Here is a 12,087-nt window from a genome sequence, read left to right as displayed (position 1 = left end):
CTCTGTGTGAATTCCAAGCACAGGCTCGTCTCCTTCCAGTACTGGATGTTGAAAGTGAAGTGGGAAAAGAACGGCAACTTGAAGGCCTCTCCTGGACTGGATGCATGAAGCACTGGATGGCTGTCCATGCAGACTGTGAATGCTTTGGCAGTAAGAAACGTCCGTCCTGGAAAAGAGTTGGAAGGAAGATTTATTATTGGCCTTGTTCCTCTGTTTTCATGATGTCTGTCAGTTACATGTACAGTCCCCTCATTCCGGGGGGTGGGTTCACGACCATTAGGTTGAGGAGGATAAGTGAAAAACAAGGAAGAGATAACAAATACGAAGATGGCATTGGCCTATTGTGAGCACATCGAGTCCACAGTCATCACTGAGCGTTTAAGTTAGCAGCAAGCATCTTTTAGTAAATTCTATATATTTGTCTAATATTATAAAGATTTTCATTTTGGACAAGCTAGCATCGTTTAGTGCATTCTGCAGCATTTTTTTCTGAACTAATCCTTCATTCAGTAATCAGCTATGTTACCTTTTACGCAGATGAAAGGACAGCTTGGCAGATCCCCCAAGTTATCGTCACTGGCCATTTCGTAATATGAAAAGTTCAGTTCAAATGTGTATAAGCGTTAGGATCGGTCAGTGATGTGTAATGAAAGAGCAATTGCATTTGGCCCTGAACACACGCGGGAATTCACTTAATATCAGTTAGCACTGCATCAAACGCTAAAACGCACCACAGCAACTCCACTGGCTTTGATGATAAATTTTCTTTTATGGGCAAGGTTGAGATAAACCTTCCAGCTTTTTCTGTTACCCAAGTACAAATGCCAGAGACGTGGTATTAAAGCAGTCACTGGACTGCCCTTATAAAACACAGTGCTCACTTCGTTACTGAGAGCAATAAATTAATGGAACATTTCGCATTGTGCATTAACGTGCGGCGACTGCAAGGCAATGATAGACGCAAAGTGCATTTGTCAGTTTTTACCTCTGTTAGCTTGTAGACCAGCTCTTTGTCTTCTCCAAAGATTGCTAGCAGTAGTAGTAGCGTGGCTTCGTATTCAACTGCTATTGACTTCCTGTTCATTTTACCAGCTTCTGTTTCTTGAAGACATGCCTTCACATATTCTTTCTTTACTTGGCTGTGTGTGTAACAAAAAACTTGCCGTCCAGCAGTCTTAAGTCGGTCATCAAAAGTCTGTGCAACACTTGAGAGAACGGACGCGTACTGGTGACCGACGGCCCATGCCCAATACAACATGCATCTCACCAACCAGAACTGTGCGTAATACATGATATGGTCCAGTATGACCATACTGGATAATATCATGTATTGCACAGTTCTGGCCATACTGGATCATATCATGTATTACGCACAGTTTTGGTTGGTGAGATGCATGTTGTATTGGGCATGGGCCGTCGGTCACCAGTACGTCTCCGTTCTCTCAAGTGTTGCACAGACTTTTGATGACCGACTTAAGACTGCTGGACGGCAAGTTTTTTGTTACGCACACAGCCAAGTAAAGAAAGAGTTCTCATTAACGGGCAGATCGAGCAAACAGGATATTCAACATTAAAATTTTTAGATTATACCGTAGCAAAAGTCGTGTCGAATCTATCTGACGCATAAGCTGGTACAACGGTAGCGGTGGAGCATGTCTTCGCCTCAGTAGGCTCGGCGACCAGGCCGCCGAACCTACTGAGGCAAAGGCATGCTCCACCGCAATACACGGGGGAGCGCAGCCGCGCAGCAACCGCAAAGCGGGAAACTGGACCGATCCCCTTCCGGGTCGACGTATGAAGCACATCTCCATGGGCCCATCCGAGGCGTACGAGCGCAACGCCTACGCGGCCAGCGCCGCGCCGCGACAAGCGTCGCAAAACATACGCTAGTCAATGGCCTGTCGCCTCCTGTCGCTGGTACTCGTCATGGTACTCGCGCTCGCGCTCAGCTCGCGAAGCCGGAAGCCGAGAGAACTGCGTTCTGATTGGTGTACACCGACCGCAAACCAGTGAGCCGTTTCCGGCGCCGGCGCGAGCGCGGCGCAACCAAGTAGACCAAGCGCCAGCACGCGTCTGCGCCTCGCGCATGTGCAGACCGTTGGAACTAAACAAACGACGCTCGCCGCTTCGGCGACAACCGCGGCGGCAAGGGAATCGCGCGTCAGCACTCGTCCTGTTCTGTTTAGTTGCGTGTCAACGCTGCACCTTCAACATGAACAAGTTATGGAGCATAGGCAGCTTGAAACCACAAGGTGGAGGATGAAAGTTGTACACAGCTCGCCACAGCAATCCATTTCCATCGCACGCAACATCTACAATACACCTTTGAGACCACGTTAGGTGGCACAAAGCAGAGCACAGTGTCTGTTTCAAGCGGTAGAGAATGTTTTTTCACTAACCTGTCCAAATAAAGCGATGCAGTAAACGCAGCAACAAATCCACTCATACTCACTCCGCGTCCATCTTGCGAAGTGCAGCTCCGCACTAAACACGACCCTCGCCATGCGGAAAATTTAGCGTACGCTTCCGTTTACTGTACTCATGGCTTTAAAAAATAAGCGAAAGTTTTTAAGGGTTTCAGGTGCATTATTCGTTGCTTATTTCTTACTAGAAATACACATGACTATAGATCACGATGGTCACGAACACAAAATGTCTGTGTGCGCTCGGGCGCACACAGCCGCCCGAGCGTCTCTCCCCCGGAGTTCCACTGAGTTCCCAGACTCTGTCGGGACTCCTGAACAGAATCCGCTTTCGACTTATGCGGACATCGCAGCTTATCTGCTCCTCAGTAAGCAAACGTTCCTAAGGCCGCCAAAGCCCCAAGATAGATTTGAGGAACGACACCTCACAAGGCTGCAAACGGGGTCATTTCCTTACCCCGCGATTTTAAAACACATAGACCCGACTTTTTCGGGGTACGGTAAGTTTTGTGATATGTGGGCAGGCGCATATTATATGGTAGGGACCTGCCAGGAAAATCCGGGAATGAATAGAATAAATCAGCCAACGAGAGAGGGCTGGGAGGCGATCCTGCCCGCCTGCTTGGACCTGGAGTCCCAGAGGGCTCTTGTTCAGAGAATCGGAGAGCGCGGGCGTATACAAGGAAACGAGGCTGCAGACTCAGGCGCCCGCGCACTCACTTCTCGGGCCCCTGTCGACGACCTTACCGATCAGGATCTGGACAACGAACCCCTTCTGAAATTTAAAGACATCGTGAATCACTACCAAGACTCTCACCTCAAGTACCCGACCCCTCTCAAAGGGCTGGGGAAGCCGGCGAGCGTCTTCTGCTAAGACTTCCCCAAGCAACCACAGATATCCGTCGGACGTACGAGCTAGATCCGAACGTCCTTTGCCGAGATCGGACGTCCATCGGACGTACGAACTCAATCCGATTTCGGATATCCGTATTCGTACATCCGCCGGACGTACGGACAGTGTCCACTTTTGTATATCCGCATTAGAGACGAGGTATATCCGCATTAGAGGCGCATGCCCGGATGCTACGCGCAATAACCCTTGCCTGCCTTTGCTGACAGATACAAAAGTTTTGAGGAGGAGCCGTGACCAGGTGGCGCGTGAGTTGGCGGAGGCGTTCTGTATCAAACAGAAGGATAAAGATTGCGTAAGTGACCCGTCTATCAAACTGTATCAGAATGAAGAAAGGTTTTTGGTTTCCACATGTGTGTGATGTGACAGTTTGAAACTATAAAAGGAGTATCGTGTTTTCAAATAAAGTTAGTCGCGAGTCTGCGCTTGTTGTGTTATCTTCTTGTCCTTGTCTTTTTGTGCGCAGTACCCCCCCTTGTATTCACCATGATTGACCGACTAGCCCAACAACGTACGCTCTTAAACGAGGTGGACGTCCGAAGGATGTAAGGTCGAGTATTTTCCCAGGCCATGAGTATGGACGTTTTTTATTTCACAGAAAATTCGAGTCTTTCGTGTATGTATACTGTCTTATTTGCATCAGTTGGAGGGTTTGACGCGAAGACGTTTGTAAATTGGTACGATTTCACTCCTACCTGCAGTGCAAGAGCCGCCAACGAGCTAAATTTATCTAAGAGGAGAAGCAGGTGTTGCAGATTTTTGCAAGAACTCAATGACTAGTTTTATATTTATAAAACTTCTCTAAATTAGAGGAGTTGCGCGACATGTCCACTGTTTTGCTAGCTAAACTTGCCATTGAAACCATTCGTAAGCATCAAAACTCCCGTGCATTCTGCTATCACCATCATCATAGATGTCAGTTCGCGGTCAGACCAATCCAATCCATCAGTACGGCTCCGTAGCGCTGTTGTTGATATGTCGCGTAGTGTTGTCGCGCAGATCTTTATAGCTCTGTTATTATAAAATGTGGCTTTGTTCGGTCTGTGGACGAAAGTTGTATGTAACTTAAGCAATTCGAAAGATACGGGAAGCGCCTGAAGCTCTTCTGGAACACCGGAATCCCGTACTGCGTCGACCTTGGTGTAAAAAGGCTTAGTGCACATGCGATTGCCTACGAAGGTATGTATCCAGTACACTTCTTGGAACTTTGCTTCTAGGACAATGCAGCATGCTCATATAACATTCGTTCACAGGACAGTGGGAGCAGTAAGCGCGGGGAGATGAATTCCCCAAGTGTGTGCTGTTCTCACACTTTCGGGAGCCTACATCACACAGCTGCGCGAGCCCTCAACTCGCGCGACTAATTCCCACTCCTCTTCAAAGTTGCGGGACGGAGTGTTTTCGCATCTTGTTAATTTTTAAGGCATCGCTATGTTCACTGTGCCTATATAAAGAGTGACAACGCGCGAAAGGCAGACCATAGGAAGCACTTGAGGTCGCAGTGGTTCGCAACGGAAGCTTTGCGGCTCTCTGTGCACAGTCGCGTACAGTGCTGCGCAGGTTAGTGCCCTAACGCCCATGGAAATAAATAAAGAACAGATACATTGTCAAATATGGTGTGGAAAAGTGAGAACTGTTATTGCCTTATACTTATTGAGGTGTTTGTTAAAGTGCATTGTCTGTTATACTTGCAGCATTAAACACTTCTATTAATCGGTTCCAATGTTTTTACTTGGGCTACTGCATTGTGCCATTTGTTTCACATGACTGATGTTTGCCACGTTCTTTTGTATTTCAGAAATCCTATCGGTGGGAAGATTACGGATGTTTGTCCCAAGCTTGCCACATTTGAAGAGTCACATTTAAGAAATTTTCCGAATGTAACCCATTGCTCTGCTGGTGTATCATCAACCACAATAAAATATGCGTGCTATGCATCAAATTGTTTTTGGTTTTATTGCATTGCGCGGAGTGAAAAAACCACGCATGCACCATATATGCGAATATTCGAGGAAGATCCGCCAATGGACGTACTCAAATGGACGTCCGTCGGCGGGCGAACCGTATACCTTTGGCCACCTTTCGGACGGCCGACGGACGTCTACGGGCTATTTGCGGATGTTCAGCGGACGTACAGAACATCCGAAATAGACCTCTGTCGGCCGTCCGAAGGATATCGGTGGTTTCTTGGGTCACTAATACACTATGTGCCCGGCAGTGCTGAAACACTTCAACAGTTCCTTTTCTGGCCTCTGCTCATACTGTACGAAGGTGGCTGACACCTACCATATGGTGTGGGCATGCAAGAGCTATCTTTCCCTCACCCCCCACCCCAACCCAACGCGAGAGGACTGGGAGGTGGCCCTGCTCGGCTGCCACAACCTCCCGGCCCAACAGGCCATGGTCCGGCGTACCCGAGCTGCGGTAGAGTCAAATGGGGTCCCGGAATAGGGACCCCACCTAGTCTTGTGAGGGGGGTGGCCCACTAGGGGTCACCTCCCAAACGACCTCTCGTACATATAATAAATGCTTTTCCCCACCACCACCATCCTATCTCGTTCGCGAACAGTTCAGCCCAGTTGAGCAGCAGTGCAGTGCCACTGAGCGCGAGGGCCTTGCGGTAGTTTGGGCCGTACGGCACTTTCGGTCCCAAGCAACCACCGATATCCTTCGGACGGCCGACAGAGGTCTGTTTCGGATGTTCTGTACGTCCGCTGAACATCCGCAAACAGCCGGTAGACGTCCGTCGGCCGTCCGAAAGGTGGCCAAAGGTATACGGTTCGCCCGCCAACGGACGTCCAGTTGAGTACGTCCATTGGCGGATCTTTCTCGAATATTCGCATATATGGTGCACGCGTGCTTTTTCAATCCGCGCGATGCAATAAAACCAAAAACAATTTGATGCATAGCACGCATATTTTATTGTGGTTGATGATACATCAGCAGAGCAATGGGTTATATTCGGAAAATTTCTTAAATGCGACTCTTCAAATGTGGCAAGCTTGGGACACACATCCGTAATCTTCTCACCCACAGGATTTCTGAAATAAAAAGAACGCGGTAAGCATATGTCATGTGAAACAAATGGCACAATGCAGCAGCCCAAGTAAAAACATTGGAACAAATTAATAGAAGTGTTTAATGCTGCAAGTATAACAGAAAATGCACTTTAACAAACACCTCAATAAGTATAAGGCAATAACAGCACTCACTTTTCCACACCATATTTGACAATGTATCTGTTCTTTATTTATTCTCATGGGCCTTAGGGCACTAACCTGTGCAGCACTGTACGCAACTGTGCACAGAAAGCCGCAAAGCTTCCGTCGCGAACCACTGCGAACTACACGTGCTTCCTATGGTCTGTCTTTCGCGCGTTGTCACTCTTTAGGCACAGTGAACCTAGCGATGCCTTAAAAATTAACAAGATGCGAAAATACTCCGTCCCGCAACTTTGAAGAGGAGTGGGAATTAGCCGTGCGAGTTGAGGGCTCCCGAAAGTGTGAGAACAGCACACACTTGTGGAAGCCATCTCAAGGGAGTGACACTCTCATAGAGCCAATGGGGACGTTTTTTTTTTCGAAGGCGATGGTGGCGGCACCTGGGAGAGGCGGTAAACGCATCAAAAATCCAATATGGCGGCGCGCGTTTAGGCGGCTCATGGAGGAAGGAAAGAACTGAGGCGGCTGGTTGTGGCCGGTTGCTCGCGCTACAGTGCACTGTACTCGCGCGTTCCTGGTGCTGGCGGCCGCTAGCTCGATCCAAGCTTTGTAAATAGTGGTGATTAACTGATCCCGCGCTGCATTCACGCTTGATTTCCTAAGTACTTACGGAATCTGCTCACTCGCTTTTGTATTTCTATGTGTCTGTTGATGTAGCATGGTGTATGGTGGCGAGCGGCGCGACTGCTTAGCACTGCGCTCGATCGAGAACGAAAAGCGTAAATGGTTTTGTACAAAGAACAATTTATTAAAAGAACATCAGCAGTGACAATCGATGTCCAAAAAGTGATTTTAAGTATGAGTGACATTGCAGTATCAGTAACAGGCATCCTAAAAATCAAAATAAAAAAAGCGCCATTATGTAAACCTAGAAGACATGAGCGCACAGAGAATATATAGGGGATAAAAAAAGGTATCAAGGTACAGTATACATAATAAAATGCTACATGACTGAATATACGTTTGTACGCGACTTTGTAAGAGATTTAGGTAAATAGCAGGGAAGTAAAACATCTGACCTGTATTGAAACGCATCAGTCTGTGGCTATGAAAAACACACGCAGAGAAAGGCAGAGAAAATTTTCAACCTTTGACTCGTGTAGAAGAAATCACAGTGCGTTGGGCTAGGGACAACATAATATGCTGCAGTGCTAGTTCTTAGTATAAAGACTCCAAGAAAAGCTCACTGTGTGACTCGACATGACGCCAATGACGCTGCTGCAGTGCGAATATCGCCGACGTCCAGGGTTGCCAGGTCCTAAATTTTAAAAGTAGCCACAAAAAGCTGAAAAGTAGCCAAAAAAGTAGCCAACCAGCTGCCGAAGTGTCAAAAGTAGCCAAAAGTAGCGCCAAGGTTGCAGAAAAGCGTCACCAGAAGCATAAAGGGAGCAAGAAATATATAATTCCTGCAGGACGCAGGGCAATTTGTGAATGCGAATAACTCTGAATTACAAAAGCATCGCAAATCAAATGAAAGGAAATACATGAACACCATGGTACAGAAGCTCGGAAACGAAGGGAGAGTGTGGGAAAAGTAATCAGAACAGTTTTTCTTCTTTTCAGAGGAGAAATAATTGGTGTTCCATGGCAATTTTAATTCCCAGATATATATATATATATATATATATATATATATATGGCATGCCTGGCAATGTTTTTTGCATGAAATTTCTTCACTGCTCCATAAACAAGGGTTTGATTTGATGCGCCCATTTCTTTTTCCGTTTCTCTCCTGTGATCTTTTTTCAGTTTTATATTGCAAAACTAGACTGATCGCCACATGCAGTTCATATGTTCTAAAGACATAGAAAGCATAGCCTTGGTCAAATTTTTTCAGGTCACATGGCTTCCTTATCAGCCGTATACTAGGGAACTCATGGCTCTCAGGATATCGCTGTACGATACGATGAGCCTTCGTCATCGTGTTTCAAAGCATTTTGCTCTTCCCCGTTACCCAGTAATTGGCTAAAAGGAAACCGTATTTGCCCTGAAAAATTTTAACCAAGACTGTAATTCTCAGCATCATCATGTGTGGCCGATCAACGCGCTTTGAACGAGTATCCAACTGAGGAAACAAGGTATATCAGCTAAGTAGCAATTCACATCCTTATTTAGCTGAAGCGCATTGAGTGCATGATTGAGTGAATGGAGATGGGACATTTCTTATTGCTGGTTCCAAGGAAACCTACATATCAGCATAGCATAGCGTAGGCGGAATCTCGCTTGGGAGAACACAGGAGCCAGTGGACACAGGAGCGAGAAGTATTTTAAGTCTAGGACATTATTACAGGCAAACTTTTTACAAAAAGACTGGCACCGCAGAATAAAGGTGTTCGCGTATGGCATTCTGACGCACTCAAGCAAAGATGTATGGATCATTGGCAGAAAAAAAGGTCCATTACAGTCCTAACTTCGATTTCAAAAGTAGCCAAAAAGTAGCCAAGTAGCCAAGTTCAAATGTTTGTCGCCAAGCGGTCCTAAAAGTAGCCAATTTGGCGCAAAGTAGCCAAACCTGGCAACCCTGCCGACGTCGCCGTTTTCGCTTGCGCGGCTGACCGGGCGCCGTCTGCTTGTCTGCTGCCGCGTTACCCGCGTCGTCATCTTCGCAACTAATTTGTTTGATGTATTATTTTTGATACCTATGGCTGGTTATAATTTAGTTCATAAGCATGTTTTTATTATTGATAGTGGTCGAAAAATTTCACTTTTATTAGGCTTAACTGCGGCCCCGTTTACCGCCGATACCAGGATCGCTGCAATCGTTTCGACCGGGGCGCCACCCTCGGCGCGGACGCGCAACTTTCAACATGCCACAGCCCTGGCCATCTCCTCACGCTTACTGCTCCCACTGTCCTGTGAACGAATGTTATATGAGCATGCTGCATTGTCCTAGAAGCAAGTTCCAAGAATTGTACTGGATACATACCTGCGTAGGCAATCACATGTGCACTAAGCCTTCTTTAAACCAAGGTCGACGCAGTACGGGATTCCAGTGTTCGAAGAGCTTCAGGCGCTTCCCGCATCTTTCGAATTGCCTCAGTTACATACTACTTTCGTCCACAGACCGAACAAAGCCACACATTATAATAACAGAGCTATAAAGCTCTGCGCGACCACACTACGCGACAAATCAACAGCGCTACGAAGCCGTACTGATGGATTGGATTGGACTACACCGTGGATTGGACTGACCGCGAACTGACATCTATGATGATGGTGATAGCATAATGCACGGGAGTTTTGATACTTACGAATGGTTTCAATGGCAAGTTTAGCTAGCAAAACGGTGGACATGTCGCGCAACTCCACTAATTTGGAGAAGTTTTATAAATATAAAACTGGCCATTGAGTTCTTGCAAAATTCTGCAACACGTGCTTCTCCTCTTAGATAAATTTAGCTCGTTGGCGGCTCTTGCACTGCAGGTAGGAGTGGAATCGCACTAATTTACAAACATCTTTGCGTCAAACCCTCCAACTGATGCAAATAAAACAGTATACATACACGAAAGACGCGAATTTTCTGTGAAATAAAAAACGTCCATGCTCATGGCCTGGGAAAATACTCGACTTTACATCCTTCGGACGTACACCTCGTCTCTCATGCGGATATACAAAAGTGGACACTGTCCGTACGTCCGGCGGATGTACGAATACGGATATCCGAAATCGGATTGTGTTCGTACGTCCGATGGACGTCCGATCTCGGCAAAGGACGTTCGGATCTAGCTCGTACGTCCGACGGATATCTTCAGTTCAGGCTAGCGACCGACTGCCGACCCTTAAGTGGCTGTTAATGTAAAGGACCCAAGCTCGCGCCTCGCCTTATGGAATCTGCAACTGCAGGATTATGATTTTGAAATAGAAAAAAAGTCAGGGAAAGTGCACACTAACGCGGACGCATTAAGCCGAGCTAACTGGGTGCGCACCATGAATGAGTTTTGTCCGGCTATAGATGTACTCGTAGAAGATGTCCTTTCCGAACAGCGAACGTACAAAGGGCAAGAGAAAATATTTATGCCATTTCGGACGGGATCGCCCGGGACCCTGACAATTGTTACTTCGCTGACAACTAGGGAACATTACGCATATATGCGGTCAGGAAGGAAGGCTAGTCAGGTATGGGAGAGAGTGGCGGTACCAAAGTCGATGGTTCCGCACGTCTTGGGGGTTTTTCACGGCGCCATTTTGGAGCAATAAAAACTCAAAGGTGGTTGAAACGCTACTACTGCTGGCAAAGCATTAAAGATTACTGCGCTAACTGCCGTTCTTGCCTGGAAAGAAAAACTGCGAAAAACTGCAGGTGGGCTTCCCGTCAGAAATTCGAGGAAGTCTCGACGCCTTTTGAGAGGGTTGGCGGGGATATCCTATAGGCCCACTTCCAATTACGACAATAGCAAACAAATACGTACTGGTGTGCGTTGATCACCTAACGAAGTACGCTGAGATAACTGCATTCCCCGACCAAAAGGCTCAAACCGTGGCACGTGCCTTTGTAGAAACAGTCGTTCTGCGGCACGGCGTCCCACGGCAGTTGTTAACTGACCAAGGATCAAACTTTGTCTCGAGGTTGATGAAAGATGTCTATGGGCTTATTGATATAGACAAAAGGCCGACCACCCCTTACCACACGGCTTGTAACGATGCCGTGAAGCGACTTAAAGGCCTACTTGACCGAAAGTTTACTTCGGCTAATTTTGCGCTGGATAAAGTGTGCATGTTATGAACAATATTTATATTTAATATTAGGGCTGTGAAGCGTCTAGAATTTTAGTTAGAAGCGTTCAAAAACCTCTGTAGCAGACGACGCAGTCCCCTAGCGGTGTGCTGGACAACTAACAAACCTGACCAGAAATGACGCACAATTGAGACACCGGCATCGCCGGCTCGCCAGTTTCAGGCGTTCAGCAGAAGTGAGTGCGCGCTCCTTGTAAGCTCTTCTTCTGGCGCGTTTTTGGCTGTTTTCACCGCGAAGCTCGATGGTCTCCGAGAAAAATAAACTGCTAGCATCATGTTAGGAGAAGGTAAGTGACGCCAACCAAGTAAAATACAGGAAAAACACGACGTTTCGGGACCGGCTCGGCCCCTTCTTCACGGTGTGACTACGGGCGAGCGCAGCTTGGCTTTTTAAGCCCCTGTGTGGAGGACCTGCGGGTCAATGGCCGCAGCCCATGGACGTAGGATGAGGGGAGAGTCCCCAGGGAACGATTAACATTCTCTCGTGTTTGCTGTATGTGCCACGACTCGAGTAGAAGCCTCCTGCGTGGGTTAGCTTCCGTTTCCAATACAATGGTGCTGTCGAAGTCAATTGGGTGGTCACACCCTTCACAGTGTTCGGCCACGGCGCTGCGTTGACGATTCATGTGACGGACGTCCGCTTTGTGTTGGTTCATCCTTTCCGCGAAGTTCTTCGTTTCCCCTATGTACGACGCCGGGCAGACGGAACACGGAATTTTGTACACGACGCCCTGGGCCTTTTCTCTGGGCTGCCGGTTTTTTGGGCGGGGGAGAAGGCGACCGATAGTGCTGGTCGGTT

The 12,087-nt window shown here is 47.4% G+C and overlaps 1 protein-coding gene and 1 long non-coding RNA gene across 6 annotated transcripts in view; one reads left to right on the top strand and one right to left on the bottom strand.

The window, feature by feature from the left end:
• Window positions 1–2,483, bottom strand: part of LOC149354235 (uncharacterized) — an 89,036-nt gene extending 86,553 nt beyond the window's left edge. For 4 of the 5 annotated variants that reach the window (XR_016291245.1, XM_089583209.1, XM_089583210.1 and 1 more), the window contains exons 1-2: window positions 2,400–2,483; window positions 1–166 (exon numbers count right to left, since the gene is read on the bottom strand). Coding sequence is in view for 4 of the 5 variants with exons in the window: in XM_089583209.1 (XP_089439335.1) it covers window positions 1–128 (128 nt within the window). In the remaining variant the exon portion in view is untranslated. The remainder of the gene's footprint in view (window positions 167–2,399) is intronic. The other variant, XM_089583208.1, reaches the window with a different exon arrangement.
• Window positions 2,484–3,896: 1,413 nt separating this feature from the next.
• Window positions 3,897–5,275, top strand: LOC149354234 (uncharacterized). Its single transcript, XR_016289638.1, has 2 exons — window positions 3,897–4,512; window positions 5,132–5,275. It is a non-coding gene; the product is annotated as an uncharacterized LOC149354234 (long non-coding RNA).
• Window positions 5,276–12,087: the final 6,812 nt, after the last annotated feature.

This window comes from Amblyomma mixtum, chromosome 3, assembly GCF_055824585.1.
Source record: "Amblyomma mixtum isolate Tamu chromosome 3, ASM5582458v1, whole genome shotgun sequence".
NCBI lineage: Eukaryota > Metazoa > Arthropoda > Arachnida > Ixodida > Ixodidae > Amblyomma > Amblyomma mixtum.
This window is presented reverse-complemented; position numbering and strand designations above follow the sequence as displayed.